Source organism: Stegastes partitus, unplaced genomic scaffold (assembly GCF_000690725.1).
Source record: "Stegastes partitus isolate 25-593 unplaced genomic scaffold, Stegastes_partitus-1.0.2 Scaffold417, whole genome shotgun sequence".
Lineage (NCBI taxonomy): Eukaryota > Metazoa > Chordata > Actinopteri > Pomacentridae > Stegastes > Stegastes partitus.
In genome coordinates, this window is record NW_007578148.1 from 239,126 (window position 1) to 263,133 (window position 24,008).

At 38.7% G+C, this 24,008-nt stretch overlaps 3 protein-coding genes across 3 annotated transcripts in view; 2 read left to right on the forward strand and 1 right to left on the reverse strand.

The window, feature by feature from the left end:
• Positions 1-481: 481 nt before the first annotated feature.
• On the reverse strand, positions 482-1,444 carry LOC103360128 (apolipoprotein A-IV-like). The gene is made up of 3 exons (XM_008285793.1): positions 1,407-1,444; positions 1,173-1,323; positions 482-1,084 (listed from the first exon to the last, which is right to left on the reverse strand). The coding sequence occupies exons 1-3, from the start codon at positions 1,438-1,440 to the stop codon at positions 505-507; spliced, it is 765 nt and encodes a 254-aa protein (XP_008284015.1). The 5' UTR covers positions 1,441-1,444; the 3' UTR covers positions 482-504.
• Positions 1,445-5,756: 4,312 nt separating this feature from the next.
• LOC103360143 (apolipoprotein Eb-like) lies at positions 5,757-15,051 on the forward strand. The gene is made up of 7 exons (XM_008285810.1): positions 5,757-5,796; positions 5,889-6,042; positions 6,963-7,499; positions 9,854-9,906; positions 11,770-11,920; positions 13,366-13,653; positions 14,751-15,051. Exons 1-7 carry the CDS (start codon positions 5,757-5,759, stop codon positions 15,049-15,051), a joined length of 1,524 nt encoding a protein of 507 aa, XP_008284032.1.
• A 1,133-nt stretch (positions 15,052-16,184) lies between these two features.
• The window catches only part of msto1 (misato mitochondrial distribution and morphology regulator 1), a 12,583-nt gene continuing 4,759 nt past the window's right edge, over positions 16,185-24,008 (forward strand). Inside the window, exons 1-10 of the mRNA XM_008285794.1 lie at positions 16,185-16,327; positions 17,948-18,077; positions 18,476-18,545; positions 18,756-18,831; positions 19,731-19,782; positions 19,858-20,032; positions 20,988-21,102; positions 21,811-21,945; positions 22,015-22,167; positions 23,322-23,453. Coding sequence (XP_008284016.1) covers positions 16,244-16,327; positions 17,948-18,077; positions 18,476-18,545; positions 18,756-18,831; positions 19,731-19,782; positions 19,858-20,032; positions 20,988-21,102; positions 21,811-21,945; positions 22,015-22,167; positions 23,322-23,453 — 1,122 coding nt within the window. The 5' untranslated portion in view covers positions 16,185-16,243. The remainder of the gene's footprint in view (positions 16,328-17,947; positions 18,078-18,475; positions 18,546-18,755; positions 18,832-19,730; positions 19,783-19,857; positions 20,033-20,987; positions 21,103-21,810; positions 21,946-22,014; positions 22,168-23,321; positions 23,454-24,008) is intronic.

Sequence of the window (24,008 nt, forward strand, 5' to 3'; positions counted from 1 at the left end):
GTGCATTATCCAGATTTTTGATGTATTAGTGCACTAATATCCACTGTTTTGAGGATTTTGTTTTCCTCATGTGGAGGTTTTTAATGATTTAGTGTTCTATTATCCAGCTTTTTGATATGTAGTGCATTATTGTCAGAGGTTTTAATGTGTTGGTATTCTACTATCCAGGTTTTTGATGGTCTGGTGCATTAGATATTTTCGTACACGACCTAGAATCAGAGCAAATCCCTTCTAAAGGTCCACTGGATGGACTTTAGCTGCTTTGAGTTGAGTTTTTTTTTTGTTTTTTTTTTATAAAACTCAGCACTGCTTTAAGGAACATTAATGTATGAATATATACAATATTTGTCCTCAGACTGTTATGACAAGAATCCCTCTTCTGAAAATCAAGACTGGCACAGCTCTTGTGTTGTAATCAGGATTTTATTTAATAAAATAGACATCAGGTGAGGTGAAAATAAATATTTGTGGCATTGAGGTAAGCAGAGTGGTGATGAAGTCCGTTTACTGGGACATCTTGGAGAAGGACTCCCACAGAGCAGTGAGCTGAGCCTTGACGTCCTCAGCGCTGGCATCCAGCTTGGCCTTCAGCTCCTCCCCGTACGGAACCAGCCTCTGCTGGATCTCCTGGGTCTTCTGGGCCAGCTGGGTCTCGAAGCTCTGGACCAGGGGCGTCATGCGCTGCTGAAACTCCTCCATGCTCTGCTCCATCTTCTGCTTCATCTCCTCAGTAATGGGACCCATCTGGGTCTGCAGCTGGTTCACGCTCTGGTCCAGCTGTGCCTTCAGCTCCTGGCTCTTCTGCAGCAGGACGGCCTTCAGGGCGTCGGCGTCCATGCCCTCAGCGTAGGGGGTGGCCTCCTTCTTCAGCTCCTCCAGCTTGGTCTGCAGTTTGGTCAGCATGTCGTCGGCGTAGGGCTGCATGTTGGTGCCCACAGCGGCCAGGTCTGTCTCCAGACGGAGCTTCAGCTGCTCGGCCTGCTGGGTGAACTGGTTCATGAAGTCCTGAGCGGCAGGAGCACCCTGAGTGCGAAGGGCGACGATGTACTGGTTCACGGTGTCGGCGCTCTGAGAGATCTTAGCACTGATAGACACAGAAAGACTCCGTTAGTTCCCTGAAACACAACACACAGCAGATTTCTAACTTTCTCAGCCATTATTATGACTCTTACTTGACTTCCTGTCCGAGCTCAGACTCTCTGATCTGCCTCATGGAGTCCTCGGCGGTGAGCGTCGCCTTGGCAGCATAGTCCCAGAAAGCATCTTTCACCATCTCCAGGTTGGTCTTGGGCGGCTCCTGCCACAAGATGTTGGCATTGCAAACTGCAGACAAAAGCAGCAAATTAATGTCACCGGCTGCGTTTTAAAAGGATCCCGAGTTTGATTTAAAGAGAAAAAGTTCTCACCGGAGAGGAGAGCGAGAAGCACGAACACCTTCATGATTGATGCTGTTGGATGAAGAGACAAAGAACATGAATGTAAAATTTAAAAACTTGATCGAGTGAAGTGAAGAAAGTCTCTGAAGCTAAAATATTTACCTTTCAGAGGCAGCTTGTGGCTTCTTCGGTGGATCCGACGGTTTGTGCAGCTCAGTCAGCGGCTCGCTGGTTTTATAGCCACATTGAAGGGTAAAGTCCTTCTCCAGCTGCCCCGCTGGACGCATTCCTGTCACTGCTGTCACTCCACGTCATAATCGTGGTGTCATCGCTTCTTCATCTCATGACACATGTTCTCTAGTTTCTGTTTAGTTTGGTTCATATGCAGGAAATGCAGCAGCTACACGACAAACAGTCACTACTAGGGAAAATCCTCTAAAGTGGTCGTTTTAATTAAAGAAAGGAAAAGATAACTCTGATTTTCTTTGTGCAAAAGCAAAAGCATCACAAGTCAAGGTAACGAAATGACGCATATCGCCCATCCCTGATCTGTAACTGCTGTGGTTACAGTCGAACGTTTGAGAACTCTGACAGGAAACAAACAGCTGCTTCTATTAAAGTCACACAGACTGTTCACTAATTTGTTATTTAAGACCCATCATTGGGTTCTGTTAAATATTTTGGTAAAATTTTGACAATTTCAAGCGTTTTCAGACCTACGAATTTCACTTCTGTCTTTTCACCCTTTAAAAAATGACTTGGAGGCCATTTTTAGGGTCGAACATCTCGAGAACTTTACCTCCCACAGCCATGACAGTTGGTGTGGACACAGATGGAATAGTTTCCAGAAGATCCAAATTGATTTTGAGATTGAATGGTTTCACCAGAGGCCAGTTTTGTCATTACTGGCCCTTTAAAATAAAATGAAAATAAATAAAAAATCCCCAAACCATGCTGCTGCCACTTCCATGCTGGTGTAATGGTGTGAAGGGTTTGGTGTCCCTCCAAACACAGCATCTAGTCTGATGGTCAGAAACCTCAACTTTGGTCTCACCAGATCAAAGAAGTGATTTGTACTTGACTAAAGGGTCTAGTCGAGGTTTATTATGAGCTTTGTTCAGAATTTAATTATTTGAGACCCAAAACTATGTTCTGTAAAATATTGTGATTGAATTTTGACAACTTCATATGTTTTCAGCTCTAGGAATTTTGTATTTTCACCCTCTAAAAAAAACTAGCAGCTGATAAGGGTTTAAGGCTTCAGTATGTGCATAACTACCACAGCCACAAAGTTGGTGAATGGCTCCAGTAGAGGACACGTTTTTCATGCAAAATTTCCAAGCAAGGAAGATACTGGGGTTCCAATAAGCGTACATATATGGGTGGATCCATATTTCCTACTGAAAATAGTCGTTCACCAACTGTTGAGGCTCTAACATCAGCAGAATCTGATGTGTTGGAAGTTTGACAAGACGAGGTTCTAATTTTGAGATATTTGGCTTAAAATCTGTCCAAAGGGAAATAATATTTGTCGAAAATCACTTGAAACTTGTCAGAAATGACTCAAAATTGGCTTGAAAATGGGGGAAAGGGCACAATTTTCACACTTGGTGGTACTGTGTCTCCATAAAGTTCCTCTGAGTGTATATATATGTATATGGATGGATTCACCAACTTTTGAAGCTCTAACATCAGTAGAAGCTGGTACACCAAGCCAGTTTTTGCTATTTTGACTTGAAAGCTGCTCAAAATGACTCAAAATGAGTCCAAAATTACCTCAAAATGTGCATATTTCCAACTAGATTACAGCCTTTGGTCGACATTTCACCAACTTTGAGACGCTAGAATCTGATGTGTGGAAAGTTTGACAAGACAAGGTTCCAGTTTTTGCCCATTTTGACACAATGTTGATGTGGACTCATCGGTAGGAGACAGAACTGGTGTTTATGGTGTTGTTATGTGTACAAGCTGCCTCCGTGTTGGCTTCCACCGTTTGACTGCGTCATCTGAAAACTGTTCATCGGAAGTTTCTAGACTTCAGCTGCTCTGTTATCAGCGCTCCAGGAGGGAACTGCTGTACAAGGAACCAGAGATAACCTGCCGGCTGGATGGCGGATCAAAGTCCTGCTCACACTGCACTGACCCATAAACAACACAAACAAAGCAGGATTTGTGCATCACAACAGGTTGAAGCGAGTACATCGTCGACTCCGCTGAGAGTTTGTGGGTCATCAGTGTTACTTCGTGTCACATAAATTCACTCACCTTGTTCTGTACGGTTTCATTTAAAGTTTTCTTTCTCATAAATGTAGACAGACTGTGTGATGTTTCTGGTTTATTTACTCAAGCCCATTTAGTTAGAAGCATCGAGTAGTGGCAGCGATAAACTGTAGCTTAGATTGACACTGATTCTAACTTTGTGTTTTGCTATATGAGCCTTTTATATTCATGCATCCTCCTCATGTGTCCAAACTGGAGTCTACAATTAGATTACATAGGAGTCTCGGTGGCCTCCTTCACTAGTCTCCTTCTAGTAACTCCTTCAGAGGAGCCGTAGGAGTCTCGGTGGCCTCCTTCACTAGTCTCCTTCTCACTTGGTCACTCAGTTCTATCCAGGACTACTGATCCACCAGTGACTGGACCTTCCAGATACAGGAGTCTTCATACTACAATCACTGAGACTCATTCACTGACCTCAGATCATCTTTATTTACTAATTATATGACTTCTAGCATCAACTGGCTGCTCCTGTGCTGAATGAGGTGAGCCACTTTGCCATCACTTATTTTATATTTCTGAATAGACATGTTGACATCTTTGTTTTTTTTTTCACTTTGACCTGAGATACTCTCTCTTTGTAAATTCTTGTCAACAAAGTCAAGTTAAATCGATCGTGAATGAACGTTGAAAAGCAACAACAAGGAAAATCTTCCAAAGGGGTGAACGCTTTTTAAGAATTATCAATAACTTCATGGATCTCTTTGCAGACGGTGGACTGGACCGTGTCAGGCGGTCAGAGAGCTGGTGGATGTGTCCCTGACTCACCACCGGAGTGATGTGGAGGCTTCGGTTACAGCGCGACACTCACTGCTGGACTTTATCCTCTGATTCCTCCAGACGACTCAGCAGCTTATAAAAACCCAGTAATGAGCACAACCACAGCGAATTCAGCAGCTCGCCAGCAGAACAGAAGATTATCTGCACAGGTAGGACTCAACGGGGAAAACGTCACCGCTCACATTGTTTTATGTGACCAAAAAATAATAATAATTTTAACAAATTTTTTGAACAATTTACGGTTATTTTACAGATGCTACCTGTTTAGTTAAATCACAAACAAATAACTGATAAAATCACAACAAACACATTCATTTACACTCTAAAATTATTTGTAAGGACAAAAAAATATTTAAAAAAGAGGATAAAACTGTAAACATCTGCATCACCAGTCTGTATTTTTATAAATGGTAATTTGTTCTTTTAAATTGTGTGAGCATCAAATTAAACTGTTTAATTTATATAAAATATGATTATTTTGCAGATATTTGAGGTTATTTAAAAGAAAAAAATCTGTATATAAAGAACTAAAATATGGTAATTAATTTTTTGAACTGTTATTTTACAGATTTCTTTCCTACTTTGTTAAATTACAGATGTCTTGTAAAGTCACAGACAAGTATTAATTTAAGGATTCAAGAATTCAAGGAACTTTTATTGTCATGCCAGATCACATTTACATGTATGTGGCACAAAATTAATCCTCAGGTCCCATTAAAAAAAAAAAAGAAAAAAAGTAATAAATAATAATAATAAGTACAATTTTAAGACAAGAGCAGCATATAAGTAAAAAAATACAAGTAAATAAGTGTACTTTAGTAAAATATGAAATGTTAATGTAAATGTAACTATTAATGACAGAAAAACACCCCAAACTGTAAATAATGTCCATTTTTGTTTGATCATTAATGTAAAACACTTTTGTACAATATTGAAATCAGCTGAAAGATTTTATTTAACATCTTTATCATTATCTGAAAGAAACAATATGTACATGAAGAATGAAAAATTGGTAAATATTTTCTTTTAAACGAGTAATTTTACAGATTTTCCCTGTTTTCTTAAGTTACATATAATAATTATTCTAATCACATAGGAAAGTATTACTTTTTTTTTCTTTTTCTTTCTTTTTTTTTTTTTATCTTGTGGCCATAAAATTACCCAGTTTATCTGCCTTTATATCAGCTAAAATAGAATTATTTTACATTCACATGATTTTTACAGTTGCGGTATTTTACGGTTAATTTACAGCATCCTTTTCCCTCCTTTGCTGCCAGATCCTCAGTGTTTGTTGAACTATTTCCCTCTTCTCCAGCCTCAGACATGAAGCTCCTCGTGGTTCTCGTCGCCGCCGTGTTCACCGGTGAGACGGTTTTGCCGATTTAAGATCCAGATTCAGGAATCATTCAGCAGAAACACGTTGGAAATGACTTCTGTCGTGTTTTTGTCCCTCAGCCGGCTGCAATGCCAACATCGTGCTCCAGAGTCCGCCCAAACGGCAGGTCGACATGGTCAAGGATGCATTCTGGGACTACGTTGCCAAGGCAACCACCACCGCCGATGTCTCCCTGAAGCAGATCAGACAGTCGGAGCTCGGACAGGAGCTCAAGTAGGACGCTGTTTAAAATATTTATACGTCAGTTAGGAGATTTAAAAAGAAAAATCAGTTTAAACAAAATACAGCAGAACATTTTAAAGCTTTGATCAGTCGCTCTGACATCATGATGCTGGGAGTTACTGCAACGTAATCCTGAGAGTAAACTCAAGCTTCTGCAGTAAATTGCTTCGTTAGCGATGAGCAGCCTGTTGCAGGAGCTCCGGCTCTTTTTAACTACTTCTCTGTGCAATAACTTTATTTTGATTATAACACTGCACAGTTATATTTTAAATGTCCTAATATAATGTACATTGTTAAATTTTATGCTTTCCTATTTATATTTCTGTTTTGGGGACATTTACTCATGTTCATCTTTTTTCTACTACTTACATTTTTAACACTTTGAATGGATCAGGGATCAATCATTCTAATAATAATCATCCTAATTCTGGATTAGATTAGCCTAATAACTTTCTCATAATTTAATTTTTCACTGTCTTCATCTTTTCCTTGTTGCTATTTTACTTTTATTTTGTCTTTTCTGCTAGTTTTAGTCAATCACTTGTAATTTTTCTATAATGTCTTTGTGCACGTTATTCAACTTGTCTGTGTTAGAGTTTTCTAATTTACTTGGTTTATTGGTTAAACATAAATTCACCAGAAGCCTGATACAGCCTGTTTGTGGAGCTTCAATATTAGTTTTTAGTGTATAAATAAACTTTAACTTAAACAGAGGATCACAGCGGCCACAATTTTGATCAAAGTCAAAGTGAACATTGTTGTCAGTTTCTCTACATGTGCAAAGAGAAACTGAAAAGAATAAAAATATGCAGATATAAATAGATATACACACATGTATCTAATGTTAATGTGACAGTGAAGCTGTGAGGAAAGACAACAGAGAGCTTAAAGTTGTGTTTGTGCGTCTGCAGCTCCCTCGTCGCCTCCAGCAGCGACACCATCTCCCAGCTCACCGACGCTCTTCGCGCTCAGGTGTCTCCTCTGACCCAGAACCTCGTGGCCACGTTCTCCCAGGAGGCCGAGCAGCTGAAGGCCCGTCTGGAGAAAGACCTGTCGGCCGTCAGCACCAACGCGTACGTCCAGGAGATGATGGCGACGCTGCAGAGCAAAGTGGAGGAGCTGAAAAAGGAGGCCGAGACGGTGGACACCGACGCCCTGAAGGAGCTCCTGCTGCAGAGGAGCCAGGAGCTGAAGCTGCAGCTGGACCAGAACGTGGAGCAGCTGCAGACCCAGATGGTTCCCTACGCCGAGGACATGAAGCAGAAGGCGCAGCAGAACCTGGACCTCTTCCAGAAGAGGTTCGAGGCCCACCTGGCCCAGAAGACCCAGGAGGTCCGGCAGCGGCTGGCTCCGTACGAGGACGAGCTGAGGGCCAAGCTGACCGCGGAGGGCCAGAACCTGAAGGACAAGCTCACGGCGCTGTGGGAGGCCTTCAGCAAGATGTCCCAGTGAACAGACTTTTAACTACCTGCTGCTAAATGCTGATATTTATGGAGGAGAGAAGAAGTGCAATACCTTGTGTAGCTTTTGTGTTACTGTTGACAACAATAAAACGTGTTGAGTGTATTTTTGGACTGTCGTCTCTGTTTGAAATGGAAAACACGCAGCAGCCACAACGACTAAAAAAGCTTTTCAGCAGGGATTTTAAACACTAATGACACAACCTCTCTATGACACATTAAAAGCTGAACTCATGAACAGAAAAGTGCACTGACGGCTGTGTTTCTCCACTGGACCGTCTCTGATTTACCTGAAATGTTTACATCATAAAATATGAGTATTTACAAAGATATTTGTGAAGTTCTAGCTTCACGTATCAAAAACTTTCTGAGATACATTATTTTTTTTAAATTGCCCATTGACCCACTTCCAGCAGGTTTTTTTCTCACATTGAAATGTGTTTGAACGACAACATCTCAGGAACTATTACAGATAAAAACATGAAATGTTCTCTGTTCATTCTCATCATGTCAGTGAAGAATACTGTCATATTGAAGAAGTAGATCAGATCATCTCCAGCTATGGGTGAGTTTAAATATAGAACATAAAATTGAAGCCGTCATGAAAAGTTCCATCTTTAAGCTCAAACTAACAAAAAACAAACAAACTGTAAAGCAGCTGGTGATGTTTTCTGAACCACATGAAGCTGCAGGTCACAATAATATAAAACTAAACATGTAGAAGACTTTAAATGTGAAATACTTGATCACAAACATTTTTTAAAAAGGTTGTTTATGTTGAACTTTCACGACTGATTGAGCAGGTTGGACCAGTTGTAGCTCAAGAACCTAAATACTGCTGATAGAACAGAGTTCAGGAGTTTTAAAATGGTTTTCAAAAAATAAAATCGAGAAATATTTCATTATTTTTAACGTCATGATGAGAAATAACAGAGAAAATTTCAGGTTTCCGTCTCTAATAGTTCCTGAGATGTTGTCGTTCAAACAGCCTCAAATTTCAATATGTAATTTTTCTAAATAAATTATCTAATAAATCTTAATTATAAAGTATTTGATGCATCAAGCCAAAACTTGACAGATATCTTTATACATTTCCAGAGTTTCTTCAAGATGAAACAGAGCTTTATTGGTGAAACTATCTCCAGCTTTTCTTTCTATTACCCTTTAAGTGATTTTTCAGAGCTAACTGTGATCTCGTGCTGTGGGGCCTGAAAATATGCAGACTGTTTAGAATTTTGTGTATTTTCTGTAAAAATAAAAACATTTATTGTAAATTCATCCAGATTATTCATTTTTTCTGTGCTGTTCACATGAAGAGAAAATGCTTTGAGCTCAGATTGATTATTCTTGAAAATATGGTTCAAAAGTTGCAACTCCGACCCAACGGTGGCGCTAGAGTGCTCGAGTCAAAGACCTGAAACTTGGTGAAAAGAATCAGGACACTTCATTTTATCAATGTGCCAAATTTCACGACTTTTGACCAAACTGTTGTTGAACAGCTGCAGACTGAAGACGCAGAAGAATTATATAATAAATACAGATTGAACAATCAGAGCTGCTGTTTGTGGATCTTTGCTGCTTCGCCTCCAATAAAGTTATTGATTGATCAGCGTGTTCTGTGTGAGAGGTGATCTATTGGGACGTTTCGGTCTAATAAAAGTTGTATAAATGCAGGTTGTTAACGCAGACTCTGAACCACATCTGATGGACGGTGAAAGCGACTTTTGGCCTTTCAATCAGCGACAGAACTCTGATTTCTGATGAACAACTGGTGTGTTCACATGATTCCAGACAAGAATGTGGAACAGACAGAACTAAAGGGAACCCAGACAGCCTATTTTTATGAGTTTAAACAGCTTAATCAGGCGTTTGAGGTTCCTGTAGCACATGAACTGTGTCAGCATGTCGGCGACGTGGAGCTGAAATAACACACACAGCAATAAAAGATGACAACGAGCCGTTCAGGCCGTAAACTTCGGACGCAGGTCAGAAATCCTGCTGACATTTATCGGATGGAATCAATGATATCTGAAGTGTATAAATACTGAGCTGCAGCTCGATCAGCCGCCCACGTCACAGATCTGATCGCTGAGGTGAGATTCCCGCTCGTCTGCACACCGTTAGCAGCTCGTTTCATTTGAATTATTGTTTTATTTGTTTGCAGCTGCTTAAAGTTACTCAAATTGGAAAAATATGTGAATTTATGTTGTGAAAAAGTCACACTGACGACTGAAGAGCGGTAAAATGTTTCTATTGGACGACTAAAATCCCAGTGAGAAACGGTTTTTAGTGTTTTTTTCTGATTCATCATCGTTCTGTTTGTCTTTCCAGGTGTCCTGATCTCTGCTCATCATGAGGGCGTTTGCAGTAATCCTCGCGCTGGCAGTCCTCTCAGGTAGGAACACGTTAAAAAAAAAAAGAAAAGAAAAGAATATATATATTCAGAGCCAATTAAAAAACAAAAAGGAGATTAATTGACTGAAAAGTAAAAACTGTCTTTAAAGATTTGCACATTCTGTAAAAATGAAAGAAAAAAGTACAAAAACTGTAAAATTCCAGCAGCTACAGTAAAATAACTGGAAAATTACATCCCATGAAAATACAGAAGTTTCCCATAATTAAAACATGGTTTCTAGCCCTAATTCTACATAATGTATTAATATCTTTTAATCGTTTCATGTTTAATGTTTAATGAGAATATTTACATGTTAAAACTATGAATGTTGAATAAATATCATTGAATATTGTTGTCATCCAAATAATGAGGCTTAATAAAGCAGAAAATCTGTTTTTTATGGAACAAATCTTGTAAAAAATATCAAAATACATTTGCGTTTTCTTATAAAACTTGACATTTGATTTAAAATTACTGTCATTCATTTGAGATAAAATGTACATTTACATGTAAATCGTGCATATTTGACAGATTTTGATGTTAAAACCACACGTACCCATAAAAATGATTTACTTCTGTTATCAAAATACTAATGAATACTTTATATATCTAATATTAGTTTAGATTCTATCAAGTATAACATGAGTTTTTACGGGTAAATTAACATAAAACGCTTTAATCTTTAGTGTTAAATAAGTTAACCTGCCGATAAAATCATAGATTTAGGTTGAAAAAAATGTAAAACCACAATTACTAAACATTTAATATTAAAATTACAATATTAAACTTTTTTCTTTTTTTTTTTTTAAATCACGAGTTTTATGTTGAACTGAAACACTGAAAGAATCTTGTATTTCTAACAGATTTATTTTACAAACACACGTCCGCACCGTTATCAATATACTTGTGATTATATAAACAATAAAACATTTTAAATCGAGAGTTTAATACGTTTTTATACGTAACTTTACATTAAAATCTTTTGTAAAAGCAGGTTTAAAGTCCAACGTTAATGGATTTATCGCCGCGATTAAACAAATACATGTGATTGTGGTTGTAATGATAACCTGCTCAGTGTTGGACGTGTTTTTGCTTATAACTGCATAAAAAAGTTGAATATTTTACAGATTTACTAATTTAAAAACACGTTCACACAGTTACACTAAAAACACCTGATTATAAATATAACAATACATTTCAGATTGAGGTCACATCCAACACAAAGAATTTTTTCATGTAACTTAAAAATCTTATTTCATGTATTTCACAGAATTTTTATAATAAAAGAAACATGTCCAATATCCAAAATGAGCAGGTTTACCACTGCTGTTATTGTTGTTTTTAATTAATTTCAACAAACACAACAATCATAAACTGTCGAACGCTGTGTGTGTTTTAACATATAACCAAATAAAAAGATGTTGTATACGTCACAAATACTCTGTAATTAAAAAACGATCCAAAAATAATGGATTTATCCACTGTTATAAAATATATTCATTATAATAATAAAGTGTTAAAAAAAATTTCACAAAACTTCATAAAATCTTACATCTGTCTTTTTTTTGTAATTTTATTGAATAACTTTTTATTTCTATTATTATATGTTGTGCATTTAATTTTTGGTGAATTCCTAAAATGCAGGAAAAAAATCTGTGAAATTACAGACTTTCTAAAGATCTGAGTCCTTTTCCAGGTAAAATCCCTGAAACCCAAACATCTGTGTGGTTCCACATTTAACAAAATAAGAGAAACTTCAGAGTTTTACAGAAACTGGCTGCAGCCAAAACTCTTCTTGTCTCGTTAAATCTGCCACAGAACGAGTTGAGAAGTGACTCTTTCTTCTGTTTGTTTGTGCTGAAGCAGGCTGCAGCGCTCGTAGCATTCCCCCGGAGGGCTTCCTGAACTGGGAGGCTGCAGTCACCAAGTTCAAGGATTACTACACCGACCTGGACAACAGGGCCAGCGAGGTGCTGAAGGACATCAAGAGCTCCGAGATCAGCAGAGAACTGGAGTGAGTTAGTTAAAGCCTTGTTTACCGGCATAACACAACATTATTCTTTGCACAAACGCCTTCAGTCTGCAGCCTCCAGCTTCGATTTTAGCATAAACAAACACATTAATCTTCAGGTTTGAGGTAGAATTTAGCCTCATTGTCTCCATAAACACCAGTGAACACACACAAAGGTGAAATATTTACGCTTCAGTGCTACAAAGTGCAGCTATAACAAAGCCAACAATCAAATCTGCTCGATTTTTGTTGTAATAATCCAGATTTAGGAGTCAAAACACAAGCTTTCTCTCTAACAACAGCGAACGAAATCAGCTCACCGTGCTTCAATCAGATTAATTTATGAAGAGTATTTATTCAGAAACGAGTTCATCGTGTTCCAAGTGTTGCATGATTAAACCATAAAAACACAATAAAACACTGAAAGACATAAAAGCACAATAAAGATAAAGACAGAACTTTATTCACCCTGAAAGTATTTCTTGTGCCAGATATTGCTCAGAACAAGTACAATAACACGATAATAAATAGAATAACATCAAACAACGAGAACAAGAAGTCAGAGTGTAAAGCTCTACGTGAACCGAGTGTCAACAAAAAGAGGTCGATCATCTGCATAGAAACGTTCACCGAGCTACTGTTTGGTTTCGTAGGTGGAATTTCTGTTTCTTCCTCGTTGCCGTTGTGAAACCTGCACAAAACAGAGCTGGTGGCATGTTGGCACAAATTATTATTATTATTATTATTATTACTATTATAAATAACCTATAAAAACAGGATTAGACTTATATCAAATACTTTCCAAAAACTCCAGAAAAAAAGTGGGTGAACAGGTAATTTTTAATGTCACAGATATCATTTTAAATATCAATACTTTATAATTAAAAAAATAATAAATTAATCAGAGATGATCAAGCACAAGCCTTTGATGGTTTAAGATGAAATGACTCTTCTGCCGTTTTGGTAAAGTTTGAATTTTTTATTTCCAAATCCTGCAAACATAAACTGCGTCGGCCTGTAAACACGGCAGATGATGAAGCTGCTGCTTCTGCAACAACAACACAATCTGCACTCAGCTGACTGTTAGCAGCATCAGCAGCAGGCGGCACCGAGGTGAGGCATGTCGAGAGCTGCAGGGAGCTCCACTCTGGTCCTGGATTATTCTGCTGATAAGTTCACACATGTTGCTTCTAAGAAAAGGAGGGAAACTAATGTGCAAAAGAACGTGCAAACCGTGCTGGTATTTACAAAAAAAAACAACAAAAAAAAAGGAGTATTAAGAAGTCTAACTATAGTACAAGAACAGAAATAATAACCTGTATATATGAGGGCTGTTTGGTTCCAAGTGGACAGAGGATTGTTGGATTTTAAAACAAACTTTTGCCCCTTTTGGAGCCTGAATGTTTATAAAACCACCAACTAAACCCACTGACTGTGTCCCCGAGCAGCACCCTGATCCAGGACAGCATGTCGGAGCTGACCATGTACCGGGACGACCTGCAGACCAAGCTGGCGCCCTACACCCAGGAGGCCGCCGAACGCATGGGCAAGGACATGAAGAAGATGGCCGACAAGCTGGTGGGGCACATGAGGGACGCCCGGGACCAGATGGAGAAGTACACGACGGAGCTGCAGACCATGATGGAGCAGAACAGCGACGACGTCCGGGTCCGAGTCTCCGCCTACACCCGCAAGATGAAGAAACGCCTCGGCAAGGACACGCAGGAGATCAAGAGGTGAGGCCGGAGCAGGACGCTGATGGGGAACTCCGTCCAGTAAGAGAGTTTCATGGTCAAACTAACGAGGACGTTTGTTGAGTTTTTTTCAGCTTTAATGGCAGAAACTCATCAGAAAAACGTCATTTTGAAGGTTTTTCAGTAACTACTCTAAACTAATCCGTGTGTGTTTTCATACTAATTTAACCTTTAATAGATTTGTTGTTTGTTTTTCATATGAAATCAAAAACTTTCACAACTTTGAACGCTTTTTTAAAACAATTTACTGCTAAACAGAAAGACAGATTTGAACTGTAATGTTAGATGTTATCTTTGAAAATGACACAGATATTAATTTACATGTGAAATATATTTAAAAAACAGGTTAAAACTTTGAATAATCTCTTCATCAAACTTCTTCCTTCACATTTAGCTGTACAATTACATTCTAGTTTCCAGTGAAAACCACTTTTGAATGAGAGAAAAACATGATTAATTGTGTAGATATTTGCTGTTATAAAAAAATAAAAAGTAAAATAATTGGTAAATCCATTTTTAACTCTTATTTTACAGATTTTTACCTGTTTTGATATATTACAGACAATAACTACAAAAGTCACAGAATTAGCCTTAATTTACACGTTAACCCTAAAACAAAAGGGACAAAGCTGTGCATCATGTCCACATCACAAATCTGCATTTTTATGTTTTAACTGTAAAAGTTACAAAAACAATTCCGCTTAAAAAAATATTGGTTGAAATTTTTTTAAATTAAATAATTAATATGTTGTTATTTGAAAGAAAAAAATATATATATAAAGGATTGAAACTATAATATATCTTTTTTTAAGAGTTTAACAGGAAAAACATGTTACATGTTACATGTTTACACGAAAAAAAATCTGCAAATAATGTTAACATCCAAACTGTGTATTTTTATAAATGGTAAATCTACTTTTATTTTCACCATGAAATTACATCATTTATTAAAAAACACACAAAAGCACCATGAGTCATACACTCAGCGATGACACCGTCTTTCCAACTTCACTAATTTAAGACAAATTGGATTTGTCGGGTGTTTGTAAATCATTCCAACCTGCTCTGTTTCTTCTCAGATATGTAAACGAGTATCTGGAGGAGATTCAGTCCAGATCCTCGGAGAACATGGAGGAGATGAGGACCCGGCTGGACCCGTACTTCAGTCAGGTGCGAGACAACGCCCAGGCCAAGATCACCACCCTGAACGATCTGCTGAAGACGCAGGTGGAGAACATGAAGAACAAGATTCAGTCCACGGCCGAGGACATCAAGGACCGCATGGAGGACACCACCGAAGACCTGCGATCCACCGTGAACGAGAAGATGAAGGAGCTGCGCAACTGGTTCCAGCCTTACGTCGCAATGTTCAGAGAATAAACTCTGTGATTGGTCCGGACTTTCTGTTCATCTGTCACGTTCTGATTTCAGGCTGATTTGTTTAAAGGCTTTGAAAAAGTTCCTCAATAAAATCACTCCACTACCGACCAGAGCAGATGTGTTTGTTGGATCTGTTCTTGTGAAACGCATGTCGGTCAGACAGCAGAGTTGCTCCACCATCTCAGATTGCAGTTGATATTTGGGACCAAAAAATAAGTCCTGTGAAATGTTTTAGCTAAAGTTTGAACATTTATATGTTTTCAGACCAGGGAATTTTAGTATTTTCAACCTTTAAAAAACATCAGACATCATTTTAAGGGTTCAGTATCTCCAGAAATACAACTCACACAGCCATAAAAATGGTGCGAGGACACAGAGCCACATTTTTAATTATTAGTCCTCGAAAATGGGGGAAAGAAATAAGCTCACATTATGATGCTGCCGCTACCATGCTTCACAGTGAAAATGGGGTGTAGGCGACATTAAGTGTCTGCCGGACAACAAGATTGTGTACTTTTTGCATGATTTGTTTGTTAAATTGTAGTCATCTTGGATATTTACAGAGATTTTCATGACAGAAATGTGGAATGAATGTGTTGTCACCAGTGTGTAATGTTTCTATTGCTGGCAATCTGTCAAAATGCAATGAACATATTAACAATATCAGTAGAGCTATGTATATATGTCATTACACACACACACACACACACACACATTAGTAGTCCTTATAGTTTTTACACATGCAAATATCCTTCAATAAATAAAAAAGTTTTTAAAAATAATTGAAAAAAATATGGTTTTACGTAAAAGCAATGTAAATTATTATAATAACGGAAAATCAATTACTTTGTTAAGCTCATATAAACTCTCAAGTTGACAAAATGAAGATATACTGATGTTAAAATAAACAACTTGTCCACTGCACTCTGCTTTTAACTCCTTTACAGCTACAGCAGCAGGACCTGGCCCACGTGAATCAACGGCACAGTGAAACCGAACTTCCGCGCTACGTCATTTTGTCCAGCCAACCAAGTTTCGTCTTAGATTTCTCTCAGCCAATAGAACGCAGCCCTTTTGTTCGCCTTCTGCACAGAGTTAGTGCGTCTCTGTTCAGTGTTGTCACTTCCAAACATGTCCATGATGCTCCCAGCAGCGGCTCCCAGCTCCTCTCCTGCCCGCTGACACCGTCACCATGAGCGTCCACTGCAGAGAAGTCATCACCCTCCAGCTCGGACATTATTCCAACTTCGTCGGGACTCACTGGTGGAATTTGCAGGTCAGAAACGCGGCTGTGGCTAAGCTAGCTAGCCGGCTAGCTGGCGTTAGCCTGTTAGCATGTGTTGACAAACTTGGGAGACTGTGGAGTTAGCTCGTTAGCCGCAGCAGGGATGTTCGTTTACTGCTCAGTTTAACACACCGAGAACATGGGAGATAATGAATGTAGCCCACAGTGGTTAGACCTGGAGCTACCACCAGGATTTATGGAGCTAAAGATGCTAATTATCAAGTCTCAGGTCAGCAGTCTGTGGGGGAGATACTGCAGTGAAAGAATCTGATTCATCACTTTGAAAAGTGTTAAAATAACAGAGAAATTAGCCTAGTGAAGGATAGAATAAAGATCCTCAATCTGCATCTGTCTCCTCCAGCATCTAGCAGAAGGAGTTTACAGTTTGTAACCTGTACTGTACATTTAGTTTTTTGTGTGATGCACCTGCAAGTGTCAGCCTCCATGTGCTCATAACATGCATGAATATTAGTCAGAACACAGCTGAACTCATTTCAAATTAAAGATCTTATCTAAATCTATCAATCTGACTTTTTTTTTTAATGATCTTGCAGCCATGGGCTTAATTTAGTGATGGCAGAGTGTAATTTGTCTACACTAGTACCATTTTATCCTGTTTATTGTATTTCATTTTGTTCCTTTGACTGATGTGTTTTTTTAAACATGTTATCTTGAATCTTTTTGAATTACGTCTTTAGGTCAAAGACGCAAAACAAATAGAATTATAAAGGGGAAGCTCACACTATAGCCGGCAAAACTCTGCTGACATGTTATTCCTAACAGCTGTGCAGATATTTACAGCAGCAGTGATTCAACAAAACAAAACGGCAGTGACTCCCAGAGATGATGCAAACCTGTGAAAATCAGTTCATTCTGCACGCTGACGCAGAAGCAGCTGCTGATCGATGAAACGCCTCCACAGAAGCTCAGCAAATGAGTTCAGCAAGTAATGCCGTACTGCTGCGTCTCTTTTAGCCTCACTTAATCTTAATGTAAAATAATACATTTTTGGGTTAAAGTACATGAGACAAATTAAGACCAAAACAATGGATATTATAATTTTAAGCTTTTTTCCAAACTTTTTCCACATGTTTGGTTCATATGGGAGGGAGATGGTGACTGTAAATGACATCGTTTCGTACCTGGTCATAGCTTTTGTTTTGCATTTTGTAATTGAAAATCGTAAAATAAAAATAATAATGTTAAAAAATAAGAAAGATGCTGGTCAAATTAAAATAAAAAATACTCCTTTATCTTGAGGTTTCTGTCATCAGTAAATGTTTTTAAGAACAACACAAAATGAAACCTATACAACCATATTCTGGACAAAATCAAAGTTGATTCATGAGTTTCAGTGAGTAAATTTCATGTTGAAAGTCCAGATTTCATAAATGTTTCCCATCTAGGGAGTTATTCAGAACTGAATATAGAAGTCTGTTCGAGTTCATGTTTTGATGTTGCTGTACGTCGTCACATTTTCAGCCTCTCCGTCTCTCCGGTGTGAATTTATACTTCTATTTCTTCATGGTTGGAAGTTTGGTGGCATTTTTCATCCCTTCACTTGCAGAGAAACTGGCAGATAAATTTCTCTGATCTTCGGTCTGTTCACAGGATGCGTCTTTGTCGTACGATCCCGAGTCGCCTCCGGGTGAGATCCAGAGCGACGTGGTGTTTCGTGAAGGACAGACTCTTGGCGGACACGTCACCTACACGCCGCGGCTCATCGCCATGGATCTCAAAGGTAACTGTCATGTACTTTCAGAGATACTACAAAACCTGTTTCGTCATTTAAACTCCTGAAGCAGAGACACAGGAACACGTGGATCAATAAAAAGTCTTCCACTTTCTGTCAAATGTTCCTCCTCACATAAAAACATCAAGACATGCATGCTTTCAACTGCTTTTTGCTGCTTTTAACGGTCTTAATCATTGATATGTATTTGTTTTAGAAATTAATCGTACAAGTTTTTAACCTGTTTTGACTCTTTTCTAGTATTTTATTTATTTATATTTTGTTTAAAAAGTGTTCCTGTCTTTTCACATCATTTTGTTGCTGCCTGTCTGATAACTTGTGCAGCACTTTGTTCAACTCAAGTTGTTTTAAACGTATTATATAAATGAATTTAATTTAATTGTCAGGAAGTCTTCGTACTCTGCGGCAGGAGGGAAGTCTGTATGATGCAGGCAAAGACACGGCAGCCGTCACATGGTAAGTATTAGTGTTTCTGTGCACTTCTGCCTCTTTGTGTTACAGCTTTTATGCTAAGTTGATATTGACGATGTTGTTTTCTGTGTTTTGTGTTTGCTCCCAAATGTCTGCCATACGTTTGCTCTGTAGTGGAACTAAAAACAAGACACCTGCAGTATTTTCAGGGAGCATGAGAGTCTGTTGGATATAAACATGTGCTCCGTCCTGCAGGGATGGAAGCCTCCTGATGCACAAAGAAAGTCCTCCTGCAAAGAACTCGTTTCTTGAAGATCTGGACAAGTTGGACGTGAGTACTTAGAGCAGAAATTAGAACAAGGCAGATTTATTTATGTCACACGTTTCAAAGACGGCGGCGGTTTGTTAACGTGCGTCTTGCAGAAAAGCATTCAGAAACGGTACCGACCAGAATAATACCATAAACAAAGATGAACAGAAATTTGATTTAAGAAATGCAATTAAATACATAAAATACAAAATAGATGAAGATGTAATGATAACAGGAATTAAAATAACAGGATTTTGAAGGTGTTTTGCAAAAAGAAAACAACAATAAAACATTAAAAAAAGATCATGTCACACCAGAAAAGACAATTAAACATAAAAGACACATTAAAACATCACAAAAGACAATACTGTGTTAAAAAAAGACACTGAAAAGAAAAAACAGGAACAATAAATCATATCAGACAGCACAATAAAACATGTTTTAAAAAAACAGCAAAGGGGACAATAAAGCATTTTAAAATGCAGCAATAAAACATTTAAAAGATACAAACATAAAAAAATGAAACAGATATCAGAAAACATAAAAACAATTAAAAACCGCAACAATTAAACAATAAAAAAGTTATTAAAACATCAGAAAAGTCAATTAAAATATAATATCAGAAAGGAAAACTTTACAAAGCAACAATAAAATATTAGAAAACCTGTTAAAACCTTAGAAAAAAAACAAATAAATGCAGCAACAAGACGTAAAAACTTTAGAAAAGGCAACAAAACAATAAAAAAGGAGAAAAATGTTCATCTAAAGAGGTCGGGTTGAAAGATCTTTTAAACTAAACTAAGCAGCCAGAACTCTGCGTCCTGCTGCTGTCAGATCTTCTCTTATTGATGCGATAACACTGAACCCTGCAGTTTGTTTGTGTCATTCTGTGTCCTCCTGACATCTGGTTCTGTCTCTAGAAGGGGGAGATCCTGGCCGAGGTCGACTTCTCCTCCAGCCCTCAGCGTTCAGGTGAGAAACTCTGACCAACCTTCAAACCTTTAAAACAAGATTCTGGTTGAAGGTCCGACTCTGAATGTGTCCCAGCAGCAGCAGCCGGCGGCGCCGGCGGCTCGGTGAGCGTCGAGTCGGTCAACAGCCGCCTGGCTCGAGTCCAGAAGGGCTACCGGCTGGAGGGCAGCGTCAAGGTCTGGTCCGACTTCCTGCGGATCCACCTGCATCCCAGAACCATCTCCGTCATCCACCAGTACAACCACGACGGGTATGGATCGGTTCGGTCCAGAACCACGTTTTTATTCAGCTGCATGACGTTTCAGTCCAATTTAAACCCAGCATCTGCTGGAGAAAGTCAACAAACACAAACAATGTGTTGGTAGCAGCAGCTTCAGGACCTCTGTTTGTTAGCACAGCACCCCCTACTGTCGTGGATGGTCGCTATACTACACACGACGGGTTTATTTCTCCCATAATGCCACCAACTGTCCACAAACTTCTGGTTTTACAGGTTTATTCCACTGAAAATGTGAATTTTGTCTGAGTACTTCCAGTTTTAAAGGTTTATTCCACCACTACACTGCTCTGTCCACGTCCTTAACTCCAGCCAAAATACTACTTTCTGTCAAAGTATTTTTTTAAAGGTCTGTTCCAGCAAACACACCACTTAGTTACTTCATAACTGATGAGTTATAGTTTCAAGCTTTATTTGTGCTGAAATCGTACCACCTGTCAAAGTATGTGTAGTTTTAAATATTTGTTCCACTCAAACACTACTTTCTAACTCACAGGGTAAAATTGTAAAGGTTTGTTTAATCCAAAATACTCCTTTCTGTCCAGGTAGTTTTTAATGTTAAAGAATTATTCTAGGAAACAAACAACTTTCTGTCCATAAAGTGTTCATGGCTTATTCCACCCAAATACTACTCACTAAAACATGAGTTTTAAAGATTTATTCTCACCTAAATACTCCTTTCTGTCTGGTTCTAAACGTTTAGTCCACCGAAATGGTACTTTAACAGTATTGCTCTGTCTCCAGCTACTTATATCTTAAGGTTTTCCTAACAGTACTTTCTAACTCATTAGTTATGGATTTGAAAAATGTAAAATACTTCTTAGTGTCCAGATTCAGGACTGAATCTAACTTCTAACCTTGACGGACCTCATCTGAGGTTCCTGGTTTGAGTCTCCACTGCTCTACATGTGTTTTTGTGCGTTTGCAGGGAGGCTCACCGTCTGGAGGCCTTCGGTCAGGGAGAGTCTCTGCTGCAGGGCTCGGTTCTGGAGGAGCTGGAGGACAAACTGCACTTCTTTGTGGAGGAATGTGATTATTTACAGGTAACTGTTCTGCTGTCCTGAGAACGATTTAGATGTTCTCTAGTATCAAAGTCATCACAGATAAAATCAACTAAATCTGAAGTCAGACCTCCTCAGAATCAGCTGATTCTTTATCTACAGTAACTTGAGTTTATTTAATGAAGCCATGCAGAGTTCTACCTTCATGCTGTGAATGTTTCCAGAGCTCCAGGCCCTTGAAGGTCCAGATTAATCACTTTAATGGACTTTTTCCATCATTTCTGAGCCTCAGAACTTCATCAGTGCAGCAGATAGACACATGACATTTAGGAGGAAGAACACATCTGAGTTCTGCTAGAACCTGACACCAGATCAGTTCTACATCCATCCAGGTGTCTCAGTCTGAACACTGGACCTGGTTCTGTTCCAAAATGAGAAGAAAACGACAAGTGAGACAAAAACAGGATAAAAAAAAATGATTTTTTAAAAAAATGACAAAGATGAGACATAAAATGACAAAAAAAGACAAATGACACAAAACAAGAAAAAAAGAGACACCATTAAAGTGATCAATCTGGACCTTCAAGGACCTGGAGCTCTGGACGTATTCACAGCATGAAGGTAGAACTCTGCATGACTTCATTAAATAAACTAAAGCTGCTGTAGGTAAAGAATCAGCTGACAGACTCTCCTGTTTATTCCAGCCTCTCCTGATTGTTCCTCTCCTCTCTGAATCCCGTCTCCTCTCAGGGCTTCCAGGTTTTCTGCGACCTGGCCGATGGTTTTTCAGGTCTGGGATCGAAGGTGACGGAGATGCTGCAGGACTCGTACGGTGGTCGAGGCATCCTGACCTGGGGCTTGGTGCCCGTCAGCCGGCCCGACTCGGTGAGCAGAACACACCAGATTCTCTGTTTGTACGACAGCAGATGTTTTGATCGGTTCTGTGTCTTGCAGACTCCGGTGAAGGACCTCTACCACCTGCTGAACTGCACTCTGGGGACCGTCCACATGGCCAACCACAGCTCCTTCTTCTGCCCGCTGACGCTGCGTGGAGGTCTGGGCAGGAGGCCTTCACCTCCCACCACCTTCAGCCACCTCAGCTATGACGTGAGTCCTTTTATTCTGCTTTGGTTTCGACTCTCCTCTGCTCAGAATTTAACGTTTTTAACCGTCTGAAGCTGAACCTGATCCTGGCCTTTTTTTTTTTTTTTTCTGCTCCTCACACATTTTTCTTCCTGCACCACCACGAAGGAGGAGGAGAACTCAGACATGTCATCTGTACAGAATAACGCAGTTAGAATGACAGAAATCATTAAAAAATTAAAATAAAGTTGAATTTATTTAATTATTACTTCTAAAAAAAAAAAAGAAAAAAATATATTATTTATTTGATATCATTATATTTTGTTTTTTACTTTATATTCCATTTTTAAAAAATAATGTTTACTAACAATTTTGCATGCATGTGTATGTATGCGTTATAATATACAATACAGGAATTACTCAAATCTAAATACGGCACATGCATATTAAACAAAATATAAATACAAGAAAAAAAACATTTTTCTTATTTATTTTCATACGTTTCTAACATCTGATCTGTTGTAAACGGAAAACCTGCAGTTCAGCCGAAAAAGTCCCTGAATTTTTACTGCATGACTGTTGGTCACATGTGAGTCACTGATGGCTTCATGGCTGCAACGAGGAGCACAGAATTTTAATTTTTTTACAGAATCTGATTGCTGTAAACTGTGTATTTTTGGCGATTTAAAAAAAACGAATTTTTTTTTTTTTTTTTTTAAGTGTTAAGTTACTGATCCAAAAAAACAAATTTAAGCTTAGATTTGGTTATTTTTTCCCAATGAAACTCAACATCACAGAAAAGTAGTTCAAGGACCGTCAGAAACCTGAAAATCTGACATTTTTTTCTGTTTTTACAGTTTGTAGCTCTGATAAAGGGAGTCTTTTTATTGATTTTTAAGATAAATATAAATTATTATTATTTTTTAAGATTGCACACCTTTCAAACCCACCAGGGAGTTTCAGGGCTCAAAGATTTTTTACTGCCTTGTTTTGACCTTTTTTTTTGTTTTTTTGTACAAACGTGAACTCGCACAGCATTTAACCACATGATCAGATGTATGAAATCAGAATAAGATTTAGATTTTCACTCTGATTAGGGACGTTTTTAGTCTTAGAAACACCTCGTTTGTTTGTGTTTGATTTCACACATCAGAGTTGAAGCTTGTCTGTTTTTCCAGCCCTCGCTCTGGTACCACTCCAGCTCCGCCCTGGCCTTGGCCCTGGACGCCCTCACGGTGCCGTACAGGCTGAGGAACAACAGCGTCCCCATGTGGCAGGTGGCCGACACGCTGGCCGTGTCCGGGAGGAAGGTGAGCTTCCAGGGTTTCACTTATACAGCCGGCAGTCAGACTTTATTTGTCTGTTACGTTTTATGACCAAAAGCAAATAAAACGGCAGTAAAAACAATAAAAAACGAAACTCCTCCACCCGTAAATATTATATTATAAATGAAAAATGCAATAAACTGTCAACAGCAAAGGGAGCATCAGTCGACATGCATGAAGGCAAAACTAAAAAGTGAAACGATAAAAGACAGAATGAAGGAAATGTAGAAATAAATGTAAGTCAAAAGTCATCAAAAGCTAGTTTAGATCGTAACAACAGAAGGCTGCATCACTGTGGAGCTTTAGTTCTGACTTCTGGTTTATTTTAAGTTGAGCTGAGTTGTTACACCTCAAATATTTAGAGGCTTTTACTGCTTCATCTTCTCTGAATGGGCTGCAAAGTGGTTAGCACCGTTGCCTCGTAGCTAGAAGGTCGCCGGTTGGCGTCCCGGTGAGGACACCCGGGATCTTTCTGCCGTGTGTCCAAACAAAATAATTCACCTGTAAAGTTTGTCATATATGAAGCTACATATTCACAGA